Source organism: Spodoptera frugiperda, chromosome 28, assembly GCF_023101765.2.
Source record: "Spodoptera frugiperda isolate SF20-4 chromosome 28, AGI-APGP_CSIRO_Sfru_2.0, whole genome shotgun sequence".
Classification (NCBI taxonomy): Eukaryota; Metazoa; Arthropoda; class Insecta; order Lepidoptera; family Noctuidae; genus Spodoptera; species Spodoptera frugiperda.
Genome location: NC_064239.1, coordinates 13807641 through 13829499, shown reverse-complemented (window position 1 = coordinate 13829499; position 21859 = coordinate 13807641). Strand labels below are relative to the sequence as shown.

The 21859-nt window shown below is 39.1% G+C and overlaps 2 protein-coding genes across 3 annotated transcripts in view; both read left to right on the top strand.

Moving 5' to 3' along the window:
- The first annotated feature begins 492 nt into the window (after nucleotides 1–492).
- LOC118265259 (uncharacterized) lies at nucleotides 493–16554 on the top strand. Its single transcript, XM_035578064.2, has 9 exons — nucleotides 493–1083; nucleotides 1440–1615; nucleotides 1957–2041; nucleotides 2192–2366; nucleotides 3164–3332; nucleotides 8652–8799; nucleotides 10730–10895; nucleotides 11275–11410; nucleotides 13932–16554. The coding sequence occupies exons 1-9, from the start codon at nucleotides 766–768 to the stop codon at nucleotides 14200–14202; spliced, it is 1644 nt and encodes a 547-aa protein (XP_035433957.2). The 5' UTR covers nucleotides 493–765; the 3' UTR covers nucleotides 14203–16554.
- Nucleotides 16555–17828: 1274 nt separating this feature from the next.
- Nucleotides 17829–21859, top strand: part of LOC118265579 (uncharacterized) — a 51047-nt gene continuing 47016 nt past the window's right edge. Inside the window, exons 1-2 of one of the 2 annotated variants that reach the window (XM_035578528.2) lie at nucleotides 17836–18390; nucleotides 18535–18592. In XM_035578528.2, coding sequence (XP_035434421.1) covers nucleotides 18325–18390; nucleotides 18535–18592 — 124 coding nt within the window. In that variant the 5' untranslated portion in view covers nucleotides 17836–18324. Of the gene's footprint in view, nucleotides 18391–18534; nucleotides 18593–21859 lie in introns of both variants that reach the window. The other variant, XM_035578529.2, reaches the window with a different exon arrangement.

Sequence of the window (21859 nt, the reverse complement as noted above, 5' to 3'; positions counted from 1 at the left end):
TTAATTTAAAAGTATCTTCCATTTTCTATTCCAAATACCTTGAATTGGGTATTTTCGGGTATATTTTACATGCCCGGCGGCGGCTTTAACGGACTAGGTAATCACCGGCATGACCGTAGGACATAGAGTAAGTACTATTATTATAGATCCGTAGGATCTAAAGCATTATATTGTATTATTGTATAAACCGGGTGACACTGCTACCTGCTGGTGTGTAACAGAACCTTAATAATAAAAATTCTTTTGGTTAAAAGGAGTATAATTTTTCATTCATGAAATCATGAAACTAAGCGTGATAGAATAGGTAGTATGATGTGATGTGGATGTGATGAGTTGATGACTGATGAACCAACAAACAGTATGACTTAAATGTCTATGGTTGTTAGAGGTATAGTAGTCGTTGTGACTGACTACCACTTTTCAATCTATGCTCACATACATAGGTATTTGACAGTTGACACATTGACATACTTGACATTTTGAAGTAAAGACGTGACGTAAAGAAACTTCAAAAACGGGAAAATGAAAATGGCGACAACACACTCAACGCATTCATCGACGAGTGTTGTTTGTTGTTTTTAAGTTTCGTAAAAGTGCACATTTGTCGTTTCGACCTTTATAATTAACTTGTGATATGGACAGAGCAGATGCCAAACGTACACAGTGCTAGTAGTTTGTGATATTAGTAAAAAAACATTGAATAAATTTATTTTTGTCCTCGTCATGAAGTTATTTACATAATTTTGCAAGAGTTCTCGAGCTACGATGTTTACCCCAATATTCTTAGTGTTTTTGTTGTGCGGAATAAGTGCCGAACCGGATACAGTAAAGTTTCGATGTGAAGAGAGTAGCGATAATGGTCCGGTCACGACATTCTTACCTTCGGCAGACGGAGTCAGGGGTCGTTACACTGCAGAATTGTGCGCCCAGCATAATTCTAACATGACAAACTTGACGATAAACCTAACTTTTAAAAATAGCATCAATGCGTGCAACACCACTATAAGGCGCAAATACATGTCACCTGGTACTCAGCACTCTTCTAACACTGTAGACATAACCAATCTGACTAACTGTACCCGGGTAAGTAAACTATCTACCTGTAGTCGGCACCATCTAAGAGGTCAACTCTGATGTTTATCAGTCTATGTACTGCTATAACTTGTTATGAACATCCTGGAATAGCTCCTCAGGATAATTACTGACCAAAATTGCCCAGAAGTACTATTTAATAATTTAATGTGTAATATTTGCTGCAACTAGTTTATTGAGTAACTTGAATATAGTTATGTTTATACTCCAGAAAAAAATATATTTGCTTGCACTTTTATCACACCCAGCAGTGTAAATAAGAGTAAACAATTACTCAAATAATAATAAAGTAGGTAAATAAGTAGTCACTTTATATTCTTACGAAATTGATTGGTTTTCCTCTGCAGGTGTGTTACTCCATGGACTTTGATATGATATTTAGCAGCTGCTATGAGATCAAGAGGACATTCACTCAGGGTAAAACAACTGGTCCTCCATTTGACTCATACCACCTTGTTAATAACTCCATCACGATGGCGGACTATGAGAAAAATAAGCCAAACGTTAACTTTGTTAACCATGAGTAAGTAATGTTGGAAATCACTTTCTACCAATCCACTCATAACAATTATTTTTAAGTTTGTTTATTGATAATAAATAAAGATGAAGAATTTGTTTGTTTTAACGGCCTAACCTCTGGAACTTCTGGCCTGATGTGAATAATAATTTTTGTATTGTATATTGTATTTATTGAGGAAGATTTACAAATTATATTTTTTATTATAAAACATCACACTATGACCCATAATAGCTGAGCAGTGGGTGAAACCATGTGAGAGTAACTCGCTAGATATGTTTCATCATCATTTTAATGTAAATCATCATGTAGTGTACTTTAGAACTGTGTAAATATACTATTTCCAGTGATTGGGTGTCTCTGCACTGGTACCTGGGCATACCTCTAGTAGACTACAATGTGACACTGCACAGAACGGACAGCAACCAGGAGGTAACCTTTATTAATATATGAATATTCTACATAGTACATTCGTTTTATTTCACACATGCTAATCCACTGTTGGACATACATTCCCTGTTGGCTTAGTAAACTAATGTGGAACTGTGGTGTGAGTACTAAATTAGCATTTTTGTCTACCAGGAATACTTAAGCCAGGCTGAGGTTGTGACGCAGAACTGCAGTGTGCAGGAAAATGTGGAGGAACTGTCCTGCTTGCTGTCACCAGAGTATGGATGCTACCAGGCCATACTGGAGCATGGCGGCCTGTGGATATCCGGCATATTTACTGACATGAGATTTGTCAAGTACAACTTCTGTAAGTTAATTGTATAATATTACATTATTCATATTCATGTTGTATTATATTTTCATAATATGCAGCTATGCCTGATTATTATAATGCCTAGTACCTAATTAAATTAGTTCTTGGAAAGATTCTCAGAATAAATGAATAAAATCTAAATAAAATAACAGAAGGTCAACAGTTGTGATAAGAAGGTTAACTTAATGTTATAGGTTACACATACTATGGCTCTGTGTACTGAAGATCATAGATAAAATGAGCAAAATCTCGTTTATTGTCAATTTAACAATAATATAAAATGTGCAGATATGGTTTGTTTTGTACTACAATACTTGTTGTATTTGACAAATATAATACATATTTACGTCACAACTCTTGTGTAACGTAAAAGTACTATGTTTTTGGAGTTCCATACACAAAATGTAAACAATGTCTGTCTATCACCAGATTGTATTTAATGTATTGTGGTAAACACGAACTCTATAACAAATACTGTAAACAGAATATGTATAGTACATGAGTATTTTATTAGTGTTATGGCTACATCCTTGCCTTTATTGCCTTTGTGTTGGTTTTTGTTCGATATTTCCATCGATTCGATCCATACGCGTGTGTCCGGCCGCATTTATTATGGTTAATTTAGGAATTCCGACTTGAGCCATCTGAGACTGAGACCAACATTATAAATCGAAAATGAACAAACGGTACAAGGTCCTTTTCAGTTACCTATCATGTTATTTGGGAAACAGTCTTCAATTGAATATTTTGAAATGAACGTATATTGTAATTGAGTATTGCGTTGGGTGCAGGCCACCAGCGCGCGGCGGCTGTGTCGCTGCGAGCGCGGACGGGCGCGGCGTGGTGGGCGGGCGGCGCGCTGCTGGCGGCGCTGGCGCTGGCGGCGGCGCTGGCCGCGCACCGCTGTCTGCGCCGCCGCTCCTACCACAAGCGGATGCTCGACATCATGTTCCGGAACCGGTCAGTACTACATACTTACTACTCTATTCATAAAGGACAATTTGTATCTTGGCGACTACAGCCGTATGGACCGGTGAATGTTTAGTCGCTCGTTCGAAATGATCCATAATCTCGGCCATAATGTGAATGTTTATCAAATATTCGCCAAAACAATGAACACATGACGTAGGTCCTCTGTGGACAGATTGCTGGCACTTATCTACCGCCTCGCTCTGTGCGTACTTGCGTACTTCGTGCGACTTTAACGTAGTTCGCACTTGTGATAAGCCACTGGACACTTCAGTGCATGTCTAAATACAAATCGAAATTGTGTAATGTTTAAGTGAGTTGCAACAACATGCAACCTAGATAACGGAGGCGCCGTCGCTCACATTTTCTCTTATAAAATATTTTAAAGCCAAAGGTGATGGCTACTTGCGATAATATGATTGCTTTTTTATTTAAAACGTGGTTACAATGTTAGACGAGACAAGTATTAAATAACATTTAGCCAACCAATACCAATACGGTAATAGACAAGGTGTGAACCCTCAACATTTGAATAGCTAAATTTAGAAAATGATTAATGCAATGTCATATCACGATTTATTAGTGCTAAAATACCTATTTTGAATTCATTTGAAATGCAACGTAAATGAGATAATGATGTAATCTGCCGGGGCGTGTGAACTCGGTGCCGTATGACATTCATAAATCTTCATATACAGGTATGCAATAATCAAATGCTGCACCCAACATCATCTACTCATTTGTTATTGTAACATATAGTCCATAAGAAAACACATGTTTATTCATTAATTAACAAGTTTTATATACCTACCTCTTATCTCCACAAAGGTTACGAGCTGTAGTTTCGTTGAGGAAAAAGATAATAATATAATTTTCCCTTGTTTTACTTGAAATTTAATGTTATTTTTTATGGTTAATGATTATGTTTTTGTTCACAAGCTGGACCCAGGATAAAGCCAGCCGGATAAACTGAAAGGAAGGTAATATAATGACTAGTGTTGCTTATGGTTCGTTGAAGCGAAACCAAAGACATAAATTGGTGTCCCTCACAGAATCCAAATGACTGTTCAATAATTTAATGAAAATAACTATCACTGACCAGATTATTATAAGGTTTCACAATTAATCAGTAAACTGCGACAGTTTCACACACTACTGCTAATATTAGGTAAGAAATAGGGGAACTAAGGAACAGTATACTGTATTAGCTGAATAAATCATTTTCTTTATGGAGATGCACCATGCGGATATGTGCAACTATTTACAAAACAAAATGTACCTCTCTCCTCGCATATAAAGAAGGCATCGCAGTCTTCGGCCGAATAACTTGAGAACTCGCGACCATCGCGCTTGAGTTCAAGGACTCCATGTTAAGTTAGAATAAAAGTCGTCTAGCAATTTCCTGTATAATTTTATAACGAGCTAAAATTTTTTACTAGGAAAAGAGCAACCTGCTTGTTTGTTTATTAATTAGACTAATAGGAAACCCGGTTAGTTCCTGCTCGTTTCTTATACACGAGGAAGATTGGACACACAAATTATTTATTTAGTTTCTATGCAATATTTAGTTCAATATATTTTTATTAAAAAGGAGTACAACATTTATAAATATAAAAAGCAGTAGCCCGCCAGTAACTGGAGAAATCCAAACTACCGGCGGTCAGGGCTCAAGAGAGTGGAATTTCCGGACAATACGCGCCGTGTCCAGAAGTACTGCTTTCAGCATCAGCTCCTTGTCTCAACCATGTAACGCCAGCCTACTCAGGTGTTGGTCGAGGCTTTTGGCTATGAGTACATTGGCAGATACGACTATCGGCAGAATGTTTGCTGAAACTACACCCCACATGCCGATAATCTCATGAACATAATAATATCATTTCCAGTTTACACGAGATTCTCCTCATATGGTATTGTTATATCAATTATCATTGTGCGACGGCTGATCTATCTATAACCACAATGTCAGGTTGGTTAGCAACAATTATCCTGTCTGTGATGATAGTTATCGAACTATTGTAAGTTGTTGATGAATAATCCTGGCTACAAGATTGTGTCAATGCAAGTACTCTCCATTAGCTAAGTAAGAACAACCCCAAATTATATGTCGGATGGATTCCCCGGGGCGGTGACATATCGATCGCCGTTCTATTAATCCCATAATTCCTTTATATACCTTCGGTAATGGTTCGTCAACATAACTTCGTCCATAATTGCACAGATAAAACGTTCCGTCTCTCCAAATAAGTTGCCAAAACGTAGCCAGGATACGGACGCTGAGAAATCTGTATCTGGCCCATGTAGGGCCCGATAGTAGCGTCTGTGCAACTCCTTGCTTTGCCACACGTCCTTGCAATCCTTAGTGCTTAGTCTAGTTTCTCCAGTCCTTGTTAGCCAAGGAATGTGCGGAGTAAGTTCCTTTGACCACTGAGACAACATCTCGATGTGTTCCCTTCTTCCTTTTTAAAAATATATTTTCGGAAACTGCACCCTTCACTGTTGTGGAAGGTTTTGGCTAACATCTTATACGTGACATTATGAAGGCAGGTACAGCTGTGTCGACCACACACTTTTATTGTTGTTTTAATACCACTCGGACAATACGTGGCCGGCGCCGAACGTGGGCCAGTGAGTGTTTACACACACATGGCAATAAAAAGACGTTTAGAATATCTTAAAAATATTGATTCTTACAATTAAAAAAAACATAGACATTTATGCAGACAATTTTCCTTATATTTGTAAAATTTTCCTCGTCGTATCAAATGGGTATATTTTGGTAAAACTTACAATTGCGAATACTTAATAACTTTATATGCACACGACATGTGGGAGCGATGGACAATTTTGACATTTTATTTCAGAAATTTCGCTATTAAAATCTAATTGTGAACTAATATGGGTGGTCCCTATCTATGCAGTAAACCGGTGATCGGGGAGCTGGTCACAAATCCTTGACGCCTAATGTATCTATAAACACTTTAAACTACTATATGTGTTCGATCCACCCAAATTAATATATTTTAGATCTTCCTTAATTTTTGTTTATTCAAATGTCTACTTCAACCGAACTAGTATCTGCCAGTTAGTCCATACACTAACTAGCAGTTAACTATTTACCTAGTATTTTAAGATATTATGCGCACAACGTGTTTATTTTGTATAAATAAATTAAATGTGTGATGTTGCAAATTGTAGTCTTTCTATTTTGGAAGCGAGGGTTGTAAATACAGCTCAGGGACGAGTCATGTCAGGGACTACTACAAAGATCATGGAAATGAATGCATTATGCTAATTAGATTAGGTCTCAACTTGCCAGTCACATCATCACGCGGTACCGCCATTGGAAACTTGTTTTGCACTAAAGTGTTTGCAAATTATTTCACAGAGTATAGGTACGTGTAAATAACACGTATACTATGAGAAATATAGTTAACTTTATTTCTTTATCTAAATGTGGGAAAGCCATGCTTCGGCACGAATGGGCCGGCTCGACCGGAGTGATACCACGGTCTCGCCGACGTGAACCAACGCTTGCGTTGTGTTTTTTTGTGTGAGTTAGGTTACCGGAGGCCCAATTCCCCCCTTCCCAATCTTCACAATCCCCGATTCCCCAACAACCCTTAAATTCCTAACCCCCAAAAGGCCGGCAACGCACTTGTAACGCCTCTGGTGTTTCAAGTGTGCCCATGGGCGGCGGCGATTGCTTACCATCAGGTGATAAGTCTGCTCGTTTACCGGTTTACCATAGAAAATAGTAAAGTAAAGCTCAAAACATAGTTTATACTTTTAACTATAGCAATTATATATTTTTTTTTATTTTCCTAGATACTTATCGTTTCTTTTCGCAAACATACATTTTCTTCCTATGTGACCGTATACAGTACAAATGGCGCATTGTTTTAAACCGGTGTATGCACTTACACACCCAGTTTGGTCATCAAGTTATTGTTGTGTGCGTTCTGTGCAGTCCGTACTCATTCCGCGTTGAGATGTTAGTTCTAATTGGCCATCAAGGATGTGCAAACAGTTAGTGTCAACATGCAGCGGAACATGGCAACGGTCGTAGCCTTAGATACAGCCATACAGCAATCTTGCTGAACAATACTATATATATATGAGTGTATTATAGATAAGTGGGTTCGTAATGAAAGGACATTCACGTCGAAACATGTACATAGTAGATATGTGCCTACGTATTTGTTTGTTTAGGTATGTGGTGAGTAATGCAGGACTAATGTTACAAATACACATTCATGGAGAGCTGTATTGCAAGGCGTGCTATTGACTGTCTGTATCGGTGTCGCGTTCTCTCATTTGCGTCGTTATCGAGCGATGCACTCGCGCGGCACACTGCCCGAGAGCGCCGCCTGTGGTCTATCCATGTTTGATTAGTTATGTATGTTAAAGCCTCCAAATTATATTATAGTCGACGCAGTGTTAGAGGTCAAATCTGATATTTGCCAGTCTTTGTACTGCTATAACCTGTTATGCACGTTGTGAACGTTCACATAAAAAATTAAAAGGTCGAATCTATATTATGAATTCATTGCTATGTTACTCATATACTCTCATAAACAATATCACGTATAGACCATCAAAGGACAATGGTCTATGTTGGGCCCACTCATCAATAGGAGTACGATACCCCTCTATAGATAGGTATTCTTGGGCAGGATAAAGCTTAGTATTACGAATAAGGTCAAAAGTCTGTGCTTTCGGAGTTATATGGTTATTGGCGGTTATAGTACCAAACTTTGATTTAAAAAAAGTGTTCCTATTTAAACAATTAGTGATCGGAACTCACTTACGAAGTTACGAACACATTCTAGAAAAACATTTCAAAAGTCATTGTCTACATTCCTACTACTTCTACTAACACTTTAGGAAGGTAGTTCGTTAATGAAACTACCACCAGCTTTGATATATTATTATATTTTCTGATCCGGTGATCACAAACTATTTATTTTAACGCGACGACATAGCTGGCAGTATTATTGAAATAAATATTTGTGTACCTATGACGATTTGCAACGAAGTCAAACTTATCACGGCTGCTGTTGTCATAGAAGCCAGAGGAACGTTACTGGGCGGAAATATAAAAGATGAATCGTAGAATGCGTTGCTAATCTCAAAAACAGCTAAACCAAATTTTCTAATTCTTGTTTTTGAGTTTGTTATACATATTATGTAGTTAAAAAAATATTCTTATGTAAGAAAAATAATAATTAACAAAGATGGGTCCGCTAGTTACCGAATATAAGTAGTGTTTACAATATGTAGTATGTTGCAGTAAGAGTATGTGTGTTGCAGCTTCAGTGAGACGGACCCGCCGGCGGCGCCCGCGGCGCTGGCGCCCGACTCGCGCGACATTCTGCTGCTGTACGCGCGCGAGGGAGACCTCGGGCAACAAGTCGTCGACGCACTCAAGGACCTCATCACAGAATCCACTGGAGCCAAGGTAACTTGACTGTCATCTACTACTGCACAGGAAGCCTCTGTTTACAGAAAACCACTTGCATACAACTGGTACCCGCGACTCTGACGACGTCGTCGGTCCACCTAAATGGATGGCCTGCCAAGTATAGCTAGCGCTAAGTGTACGTCAACCTGTACGCTATTCGCGTTCATATTAGACATTCAACCGATTTTAACTTCTATTCCGTAGGTATAAAGGTGGCATTAAGAGCAAAAGCGTTAAAAAACCAGCTACTTATGCAGACGCCATTTTTGTCATTCCACTAAAGTAAACAAAGTCACAATCTGAATCCATAAATAGTTTTTAAATATCTATTGTCATTTTTAATGGAGTGTATGTAGATGTCTCTTAATTTATATTTTCTTTAGGAAATAGAGAGTAAAGTTCCTTAAGAAAAGGAGGATCCTCCGACCAGGAGAGATGATCGTGCCTAGCGGGCTGTCTGGCCAACTGTTGTTGTTGGTTGGTTGGGAACTTTACTATCTGCTCCCTAACCCAGTATAGATAGGACGTCTTTCTGAAAAATCGCTCTCGATTAACCTAATCCTCCCTCTGAAGCAGTTTGGAAACAGTCAAACCAGCCAAGGTATCTCTGTATAACTCGATACAATCGATACCAGTCTGTAATCTGCAGTCGACTATTGCCCGTATGTGTCATTGTGTACCGTTATAGTACGTATACCTAGTTTCAGCTGCGGGAGCTAATAGTGCCTACGGTAAATTGTTATTTCAGTCCAGCATACCTATTTACTTGTGATTCAATGTTGCAATATATTTAAAAATCTTGTTAGTTGTTATAATAAATATTTTCCTCTTGTAAAATATCTAAAAATATATTTCTTTTTCCTGTTAGTGATCATCCTGGCGTTTATCAGAATGCAGATAGGTATAATTTATTAGTAAGTACCTACGGACAGTAACCCTTGGTGCAACAACACCTGCTTAGCATTTGTTGTTCAACTGTCAAAGGTCTTAAGTCAATGAATCTAAGTAATAAGATAGGTATAAAATAAGTAAAAATCACTTAATAGGTTAAGCAATATTTACATGTTGCTCAACTGGCTTTTATCTATTTTTGGTAATGTAGGTATATGTAACTATGTAAGTAAACATGTGTACACTCGTCACAAAACAAAAGCCCTAATGTGACCTGTGTCTGTTCTCAAAATGTTGTAACTTCGTAACTTGCGTTACAGCAAATATTGAACCCAGTGGAGTTTGAAAGTGATTGTATTAAATTACAATTATTTACAGATGCTGATGCTTATGATATGAGTTTCGCTGACGGACATAAGTTCAGTTTTATATGTAAAAATACGTGTGAATCTGGGAGCACGGTAGTGCCCCCGCCAAGTCGAGCAAATAATAAACAGCACGACCGTCCTTTTCTCGAAGCCATTCAGACTAATTTCGATCGCCTATAACTTGTTTGTGGATAAAATAAGAAGTTTAAATTTTCAGATACTAAGCAGGCATTGTACAAATATGGTATATTTCAATTTTCATTCATTTTGAACTATTTAGTTTAAGAATTATAACATGTCTAAGTTTCGAAATTTTGTCAATGGCTGACTGACAGATCATCAAAAGTATAAGGCACTTCTGGGAGATATAGAAGCTTCAAATTTTATTTAGAATACACCTAGTGTTTAGTACCTACACCTTTGAAATCCATATTTTACGTACGTAATCATGCAATAGATCATAGAAATTCGTAAACATGAAATAGACTAAACAATATAATACGAGAAATGTCAATGTGTTTTCTTGCGATGCAAAATAATCGACTTGATATTATAGAGAGGGAGAGAGACTTGGGCTTTTTTACAGCATGGTTTTGATAGTATAGTCTGTGGTATATAATAGAATGTGTGTGTACGGTTGGAGAGTGACGTGTGGGGGTGTGTTGCAGGTGTACGACCTGTTCAGGCCGGAGGTGGTGAGCGCGCTGGGCGCGGCGCCGGGCGCGTGGCTGCGGGCCGCGCTGGCCGGCGCCCGCCGCGTGCTGCTGCTGCAGGGGCCCGCGCTCACCGCGCTCTACGACCTCAGGTTGCAGCAAGACCAGCGGGGACTCACGCGTAAGTACCACTCCATTGTTTCAATTTCTCACTAAATACACAATGTTAGATGCACTATTTATTTATCAAAAACTATACAACGTACATAGCTTCGTCCCTCTCGCACTGCTCAATAATCGACCATTCTGTCTGACTCAATTGTAATAGCAGACTAAAGCCCCAGATCGCACGTAGCGTTTGGTTACTGCTTACTTATTATTTTACGAGTGAGTTCAGTAAGTTTATCAATTTACGAAAATGTGGACGTAAATATTACAATTTATCTCCTTAGAATCCTACGAAAGTTTATAAACTTCCTAGTAAATTGATAAACTTACGGATCTTGTTATTTTCCGATGACATGTGTATAATTATTTATTATGTATGGTTGTATGGGCAGTCCGCGGCGCGGCGCTGGGCGCGAGCGTGATGTACCGGTCGCCGGCGCCGGGCGACGACCTACTAGCTGCGGCGCTGCGACTCATCGCCGACTCGCCGCACTCCCACCACCACTACCACAAGTACTACCTCGCCACGTACGTACACTCCGTCTTTTACTACTTTATAGCTTCTGTACACTACTGTGGCCATCGGTAGATAGCCACTTAACCAATAGATACAATACATTGCATCTCGCGTCAATCCGCATCCCGGTTATTCCGCCTGAAAGGCTATCACAACCTCCGTGCTTGGTAAGGTCCTGGCATTTATTAGTCAATGTCGCGATTTAAGGTCTCAGCACACATATGGGATCGGAAAGGGATCGTAACCGTAACGCCTTTCGCCTCGCTGTCAACCAGGCGTCAACCTACCGTATGCACGTAACGAAAGCGTATCAGCAGCGCCTGTACGTCAACTCGGCTACGGCTAGGCGACACCGACTAGACTAACACGATAGTTAGTCGGTACGGAGAGACGTAAGCGCGGGGACGGAGAAACGTAAGCGCGGGGACGATGAGCCGTAAGCGCGGGAATTCAAGTTCGGAGCCTGTTCCGAGGCGAGGCGATTACGTTATTATTCCGATTAGTGTGCGTTTAGAGAATACAATCCCGAGCATGTTTTTCAATCCCGGGATTACGGGATTTTAAATGTGTAATCCCGGGATCCCGGGGCTATCCCGGGATTAGACTTTGTGGTTTCTAATTGGGCTCAAATGAAAACAGAACTTGAGTTATTTAAAAAAAATGATTTTAATATCGTTGCACAATATAGATCACATCACAACACAATACAGTACGAAACGAAAATTCACAAAACAATCAAAATTCTTTTGCAAGAAATTTAAAAGACAACACAACAAAACTAATTAGAATTTCGAAAATACAATCGCAGGAATATCAAAGCATCCAACGTTTCACTTCCAAGCCTGCTTCGTAGTTTATTGCCAATATAAGCAGCAGCTGAAAACGCTCGCTCAGGTTCTACGCTGGTTGGAGGAATAGACATTAGATATTTATTTGCTATTTCTAAGTGATATCCACGAGTTCCTCCATTTTCGAACAGGCTCATTTCACGTCTAATACTATTTGCCAACCCTGATTCATTTTGTATTTGTACTTTAGGATCTGGGGAATTCATACTCTTATCAATTTCCAGCTGTAACTTTTCCTTTAATGTCAATTGGGGTTGGGGGATTCCTTGCTGTAGCTCATCATCTATTTGTGATCCTGACATTTCTTCTTCTTCCGTGTCATCTCGACTATGAAGTCTTTTAATAATACTCTTTATTTGCTTCCTCACTAAAGCCTGTGTAGGAACTGGAAATAAGTCTTGCCATTCCAAATCCGATAGTAACTGATCTTCATCATCTTTTCGTGGATTTTGTAAATAATTCAACACACCAGTTAAATCATCACTTCGTTCAAAAACAACTACTAAAAATCCCGAGATTAGCCAAGTACAGTCCCGGGATTTTCGGGACAAGAAAACGGCCGGGATCCCGGGATCCCGAGATTCGGGATCCCGGGATTGTATTCTCTATGTGCGTTGCAGTAGGGAGTTTAATACAAACCATTCTGAACGGCTCGAGGCGATACGGTGACGATCCCTTTCCGATCCCATATGTGTGCTGAGACCCTTAATTGGCGTGTATCAAGCGAGACTCCGGAAAAGTATATACTGGTCAAATCTTCTCTTAAATTACAAACCATTAAAGAATTAGAATAAATTGGTTCTCCCTTTTTTGATATTACAACGTTTCGTCGAAAATAACTTCGACCAAAAAGTATCGCGAATTTTTATAAAAAAAAAATTGTATCTTGTTCAGCTCCTCCTTCGATGCCCGTCATTGTCTCGTCAATCGTGGCGTAGCGTCGTCCTTTCATGTGCCTATTTAGATTCGGAAACAGCAAAAAGTCACAGGCTGGATGCGGTATCATTAGTGTGTTGGTTTTGGCCAAGAAGTCGTCATCAATTCTGCGGCGACCCGTCTCATGCCCAAATAATCGATTAAAATCTAATGGCACAAGCCAATCGATATGCCTACGTCCTCGGCATTTTCTCTAACGGTGAATGGACTGTTGGCTATCACCATTTCCTTCACTTCAGCATTTTATTCGTCTCGTCTCTTCTTCGTCTGCTATTGAAGTGCTCGGGCCGACACGCTCGTCGTCGTTCACATCTTCTCGGTCTTCTGAAAACGTTTTGCACTACCGATAAACGTTGCTTTTGTCCAAAGTAGCTTCTCCGTATGCCACAGTAAACATTCACAATGCATCCGCGCATTTAATTACGTTTTTTACACAAAATTCTTTGTTCTATTTATTTAAATAGGCAAAAATCGAAGCCGATCGAGAGAGACATGAGCCAGCAAAGCAGTTGTGAACAATTAACTGAACGTTCGAAATTACCGAAATTGTCAGCATAAGTGAGGGACAATTATGTACCTACAAAAAAACGAAATTCGAATATATTTATTTTCACGTAACCCGCGAAAATTCAAAATTCGCGATACTTTTTGAACACAGCGTGTATAATATAATACTTTATATGTAGAGACTATTATTTGCTAAAACTTGTGAATATCGGTGTGTGATTGATATGTGTTTGTACGTCAGTGTGTCGGGGCTGGAGACGGACATCCTGCCGAGCGTGGTCCCCTACCGCCGCTACGTACTACCCGAGGCGGCGCGCGTGCTCGTGGCCGACCTCGGCGGGCCGCCCCTCACCGCGGGCCCGCAGGCGACCACTGAGTCCCCCCCGGGCGGGGCGGTGCGCGCGGCGACGCTGGCGCGGCTGCAGCAGGCCGCGGCCGCCATGCTGCAGCACGCCACGCTGCACCCCGACTACTTGCACGAGGAACTCATACTACTGCAGCCCGACGCGTAACCCACTGCTCGCCATCTCCGACCATGTTCTATCCACACGTTCATTTCTTTACCCTTTAAGCACCCACAGTTAGCTATAGATAACAAACAAAATAAATAGAGTTACTCAGGTACACATTATTCTCGCAACAAGCTAGATCATCTGATTTGAGTAGTGCTAATTGCAACGACTGAGCATTTATGGTTATGCAAACTAAACGTGTATACGAAGTTTCATATCAATCGGTTCAAAATATCTGCTTCAAAATTTAGTTGTAAGATTCCACTTCACAGATATACTGTATACAATAATAAAAGCTTGTAAAACGACATTTTTGTCGATTATAGCTGACAGTGGCCGATTGACACAATATTTGTTTGTCATCTATAGCGGACGGCGGTGATCAAAGGATGACACCACTTCACTTCTCCCAACCGATGGCATTTATAGAACGATACGTTCTAGTCGTTTTATATAAATTGCGAGATTCTACTGAATATAACTAGGATTAGTGCGTAACGTGTAACTTGTACGTGATATTGTAAATATTAATGTAGAGCTATATAGTGCTTCCATGACATACCGTGGGCAACGTATAGGCGCCATGCGTCGAATCTCATCATATTGTTATAATATGCTTCAATAAAGAAAATATCTACCTAGGTTACAAAATAGCGATGTAAATTATTCGTTAGAGATTACTTATTATAAATCCACTTTACGCTGAAGAAAAATATTATTTCGTGTTTTATATCTCATATACTGAATATATTGTTATTGTGTACCTACATAGACATACTATATGTAATTGAAATATAAATCTCTCTAATGTCTTGCGACAAAAATGATCTCGTACGTTTACTGGAGAAATGAAACACGTTGCTACATGTAACAGAAGTACACTACTATACGATATAATACTATGTAGATATATACGTAAGTAAATAATACACAGTACTTATACTAAAATGGCTGCTATTAAGTACATAAGTATATAATGTAATACTTGTAATGTTATTTTTAAATAATACATGTTTCATATTACTGTTATAATATTGGTAGGTACTATACATTTCATACACAACAATAGAATAATCTAACCTCCACCATTGTGACATCACAGCTATGAAATCTCCCAAATTTGGTGGAGTTAGCCAAAAAGGATTGGTAGTATAATAAAACAATAATGTTCTGTAACATAAAACCAATTTTAGAATTGGTGTTATTAAAAAATATTAACGCTTTTTGTTTGCTACCTGTATTTTAATGTGAGACAAAAGAAATGTCACCAGACCTACTTATTTAAAATGCGTGGTACTGAACTTGCTATATTATGTTGTCACTGGTTTTGTGATATCATCGTCGTCAAAAGACTACTATTGCTGAACAAAGGTCTCTCCCTTAAAGGGAGCTGCCATAATCACCGAGCTTGGCAGGCGGCTCGGGGATCGCAGTACGGTTTCCAACTGATTAGAAGAAGCCTGTCCTTCAGTAGGTCTGGTTCAAACCCAACACATGTGTAATGAATACAGCGCGTGATTTTAATCAACATTTTCCTTCATGGAAAACATTTTATGATATTATGACATGTATAAGGATAATCTAATTTCATAGCTTAGATGATACATTGTGATTATTTTGGTACAATATCGATCTTGCCGGTTAAGTATGAAATACTAATGTATGCCGGGAAATGTTAGATGCCTGCTAAATAATATTGTGTATATATATATTGTATGTATAGTGTAAATGTAGGTATTGTTGTCAAGTTGTTGTCTGTGTCGTTATATTGTTTGTATACCCCTGTACCTCTCTACTTCCCTGGGACTATCCAATTCACTCTCTATTATCGATATAGTAGAAAACGAAGCAAATTCATAAGGATATATATATATTGTAAGACATATTAAATTATGTTTAACGGTTGTGTCAATGCGAAGTCAATGTCAATCCGAAATCTATGGATCGATACAGATGAATGGCGATTTTTATCAAAAATCGAGATCGATCCACAGATTTTGGATTAGGATCAATTGTTAATTTCGACCATTAGATCACATAACGTAACTTATCGAGTTTCGAGTCATGTTTGGGGTTCATATTCATAAATAGCATTGTGCGATACTGGTCGAATAACCTCGTCAACGACTTCAATCGCTGCATTGCTTCATGTTCAATTGTTATTCTGTTATCGATGAATAGATAGTGATTTGGTGAGATGTCCCTCTTCCCTCATAGTATAAGGTAACCACGTGGTTTCAGTTGCATTTGTTTGCCGTGACCTAGTGTCGCGTCTGTTTGTGCATGAAGAGATGCAACGGAATTGTTAATCAGATGCAATAAATAAATATGTTGACTTTTTGCACCATTTTCTTTATTTGTTTCACTTGTTTTGTTTTTATCCTTCCACAGGTGTTACGGTGTTCAGAGTAGACTCGTAGCAATTAAAGTTTACCACCACGTTTGTTATATTTTGAGTTAAATCCTTTCCCTTGTTAATAAATATAGCAACTTATTTTCATTTCAATATATAATTATTTCTTTATCATCAAAAAATATTATAAGTCCCTTTTCTCTTTGCATATCATGTAAAACAACAAGCAAGCATATTACATGATATTATTAGATATATGAAATATTTTTTTATTTTTCACAGTACCGATTTAAGTGACATTTGTATGCACGTTAATTTAACTATTTTTGTGACTACATATATTATTTAAACCTACTCTAAAGTTTGCGATAGGTTATTTACAACACTTACTACTTTCTGTACCATCATTGATAAAGAGAAAAGGTTACATAGTGCCTAAGATATTATAAAAATATCACAAAAGTATTAAAAGAACAAGTATTATGATTTGTTAGTACTTGAGTAAGGTTCGCAGATGATAATTTGAAATTTCGCGCGGTGTGTGAGCGAGAGGTTCGTGTCGAGTGAGACGGCGCGACGTGGAGCAGGTAACAGACATGGCGTCGCGCTATTCATTGCGCCGCGATGCCGCCCGATACACACTGCGCTCCGACAGACTATAGTGGATGAGACTCCAGTGTTGGTACTATTACCTACTATCTTCCTTCCTACCTTTGCCGAACGCCATCGTTTATGTCTTGTTGTTAGAGAAAGTATAAAGTTCCTACTAATATTTTATCGAGGAAGTTCTATGAATAAAAAATCAATGCAAAATAACAAATCTAATTTAATCTAAATAAGGAAAATTAATGTTAAAAGATTATTGTGTAGACTTGGTTCCTTTGCAATCCTACTAGAGAAGTTAATATTAGGTGTATGTACCTTCGTGCGCTTAGTAAGCCTAATATTAATCGTAAGTTATGGTTGGTCACAGAATACAGTAATGGTAAACAAGGTAGCACAAGTAAAATGAAATCATTGAACATTGTAACATGTACAGTGAATATTTTGCCTTGCCAGTGTGTGACTAGAATGTCCATAGTGTGCTAACATGCGCAACTTTTTATCAGCGATTTATTATCAGGCCAGTATTATATAACTGTTGGTGTGTGTATGGTCCGTCTCACTCACACTCACGCGGCGTGCCCTTACCGCGATCGTCAGAGCGAGACGCAAGATGTTGCATTAAATTTCGATCCTATTCTGTAATGTTTTGTCCAATCGCGTCCGATCTCTGCGTGTTCCGGTTCTTTGTCATCAATGGGTTGCCGGGCGAGTCCATTTGGAGTGCCACTCGAAAATGTTTTACGCTATATTTAAACGAGATTTTAAGCCATGAAACGATTTAAATTCCGTCCGATGGTTATATCTATGATATAAATCGCGAGTTTCGTTCCGGGCCGCAGTATTTAACGCGATCGCTCTTAGGCCCTTTCGGTATTAATGAGTCGGGCCCACTTCAGCTGACTGCGTCGTACGCAAGGCTACTCTAACTAAACTAGTAGTAGTCCGGCGTTCGAAGGAGACGGTCGGGTGCGGACGCGTGCGAGTGATATGCGGATATGTTATTGAGGTTTAAAATGTTTTTGGAACGTTTCCCATAGGCGTGAGGGCTCGTAGATCTCGCGAGTGAGTCGGACAGCGGTGCTAGTGCAAGCACAGTGCGCAGGGGGCAGCCGGCCGCAGCGCTGAGTGCGGACGCGGACGAGCGGAGCGAACGACGCTCAATAATGCTCAAATTCCTGACTCACAAGCTGCGAACGCATTCGTTGAATGAGGAGAGCGTTTCCGAGAAGGTGGGTGTCGGCGCGGCTTACGACTCTGAAGGTCACTCCGCCACCAGAAAATGGCCGCCGCAGAACAAAGGAGCGGAACATCCCGCGGCCGGCCCACGCCCAGAGCTGCACGCACGCCTGTCTGAGGCTGCTTGTTTGTTGCAGGTGGAGGAGCGGGACTCCGGCACCGAGTCGGACGACGAGGCCGAGCGCGCCGAGCCCGGTGAGTACTGCTCCACTACACCCTCGGCCTCTCGCCTCTCGTTTCCCTGCTTCCATCAACATAACTCCCGGTTCAACGTCACTAACTGCCGGTTGACACGTTACTCTAGAATAATTGAAAATCGATTTTGCAATCCGTCACACGAAAAGGAATCTGTATTTGATAACGCTCAGGTGATAATGTCATGGAATAAAAACAAAATACAATGTAGGTAGAGTAGTTACCTTGTGTGTATGGTAATCTGTAGTATTATTAGAATCTTATTAGCATACTGACCCACCCAGGTGCGGCTCGCATTGTTTATTTTCTATTGAATTTACCGAAAAGAAGCGCCTGGAAGGGGCTCCGATTGACAACTAGTTATCGAGTTTACATTATTCTGGTCCGCCAACCAGCCACGAACAGTAGGTACCCATTTAGCGCATGGCCGGGTGTTCCGTGTGATAAAGACCCATTTCTTTGTTAATGTCTGAGATGACCTTGGCGGGCGACCTTGAACTTTTATCGACGTTATCCGGCGTAAATTGAAACATTACGATGATGTCTATGAAGAGGTAGATCAGTACTATCATTTACACGGTTTCTGTAAACGTAGAGAGGGTTTAATATTCCGTTTTACGTGTCAATACGTATTGTCTACTCAACACAGTCGCTGCCTCGCAGCTAGCTAGGCAGGCAGGTAGGTAGGTAGGTAGGTACGTGCTAACTATTTAACAACCGGTATGGAGAAATGATAGATCGGCTAACACACGTACTTTACTCATGACATCATGATGTTCACGATGGTAACCACATAGGTTTTAGTATTTCATATTTTGTTTTGTTCATTTTGTCCATGTCATTCGTGTAGCCATCACAGTTTACCGTAGTGTAAGCCAGATTGATGGTTTGGAACAGGTGAAGCTGCTACCTGATAAAACTACTTTAACCTTGTAGTAGCAGTAGTAGGAATGTTTACTATTAGGTAGAAGGTATATGGTACAAATAGCAAGATACCAATATCATCTACCCACTTTCCTGTAAGGTGTATTTATTACCTAGTACCTATTTTTTAGTATTTCATAGTAGGTAGATAAATTAAGGTTTTTGTAAAAAAGAAAGAAGTCTTGGAATGTAACATAGGTAACCTATATTTGTCTTAGCATATATTTCTTGTTCCGTTTTAAATACAGGTGATCGCTCACGGAATTAACTGCTTTAATTTATTATTGCATAAATGCCTGGTTAAATATCTACCTTACTATTACTATATGGATGAGGATGGTCGTTCATGTTCAGCTTGTGCGCTGCGCTGTGCTGCTGTCAGTTTGAGAATGTTGCCAGACTCGGCTCAAAGCACTGCCTGTCAAACTGGTGATACTGATAACCTTCCGAGCCGTGATAGATGTGCACGTTACGTAACCCGTGCGTGCATATCGTACCCCCAGTGGAAAAAAGGCATAAGACGAAAATGGTGATTTTTCAGTATGGCGAAAAAATTGAATTTATGGGCATATTTACTTTATTTTCAAACGAAGAAGAATTATTCTTGTATCAAAAAAAGGAGAAAAAAGTTGCACTGCGTGTTGTATTTAAGTTAGTACTAATGTTTAAAGTTTATTAGGAATTGTAAAAAAAAATATTATGCTATTTTTCAAAATGTAATGAAATACAGGATTCTGAGTATCAAAATGTATGCCAGACTTTGCCAGAAAAGAAAAATATTTCAAAAAGTATGTTGTATTAAAGCAGTAATGAACTTGTAAATACAAACATTTATGCTAGTATAAGTAAGATTACTACATTATTTCCTTTATTACAATTATGTTTGAAATGTATTAGCAATACTTACCCCATTTTTCAATTTAGGGGCTTGCTAAGGTAACTTAAATAAACAAAGATAATTACTATTTTCTACATTAAATTTTAGGTATAAACATATTATTAATTAATATGTCATTTTTTTTAATTTATTATTTGCGTTATATCACATAATCTACTAATCCTTAAGAAAAAAAGTGATGGAATATAAATTCTCAAAACTATTTTCTTGAATTAATTCGTCAAATTAAACAAGAAAAATATGAAAAAAATATGTGCGTATGTATCTTTAAACGTACTTTTCAAATATGATAAAATCGATGATTCAATGTAAATTCACTTATGCCTATTTTCCACTGAGGGTACGATATGTTACCGCGTCCATCATAATTGAATGTGCCAAAGTCTAAGTGTAACGCTATTAAATACACGAATGATTATCACCCGGTTAGCGAGCTGCCGGTTTCGCTGATAATGTTTGCCTTCCGTGACGTTTTCTATGTAAACAAATAAAATGTTATTTAGGGTGTGTCCAATAAATGGCTCAGTCAACATCAGTTCGGTAGTGTCAGACATAGGTCGTGTGATGTTGTGCCTACTTGTTGAAACAGTTGCCGATTGTGCTGCCCTCTCGCGCTCTCCCGAAATGTCGCTGAACTAATTAGCAAGAGTAAGAGAAAGAAATTGAATGTAGATATTTAGCCAAGCACATAGTACATAACAATTAGTAGTTACCCACTAACTATAGAAACTGTCCGCAACTTAATCCTGTAATTTTATTATAGTTAACGACCTACCTATAAAGTTACTAAAAAAATTGACACGTCATTTCTAGTGTGCTTCAAAACTCTTGTAGTTAATTGAAATAAAATGGTATTCCTTTATGAGTTCTATGGTCATGCAACTATGCAATTACTTGTATAAATAGTTACATGGTACCTACCTGCTTTTAAACTTTGAAATTAATACCTGCCTGTGGCGCCCTCTTATTGTTAGTGTTCGGCAAATGGTTTTAAAATATTGTTGAACGATGACCTGTCTCTACAGTCACATCCGCTTCCACGTTACATGTAAACAGTTGGATTGCTAGCGTAGTAGATTGGTACGTTATTATACCTATCTATGTATTTGAAGTCCCGATACGTTGCGAAACAAATGCACTCGCCATGAACTGTTCTAATATCTTCTATCTTATCCGTGGGGATACTTCATGATATTGGTGATACCGAGATAGAGATCAAACAAGTCGTATGTTTGTTTGTTTGTTCATACATCTCGCCGAACTACCGAACATCATACTCGGTGCACGGCTCCGGGGACTGGGTTCTCGTGTTCCTGCTCGTGCAGCCCTTCTTCCATAATGTCAAAGATTCTCAAATTAGTTTGAACTTGAAAAATCCACCTCGGGTGGTCAACCACATGAGTCGCTGTGGTCAAGGAAATTTCGATTGATATTTCTGCTATTGG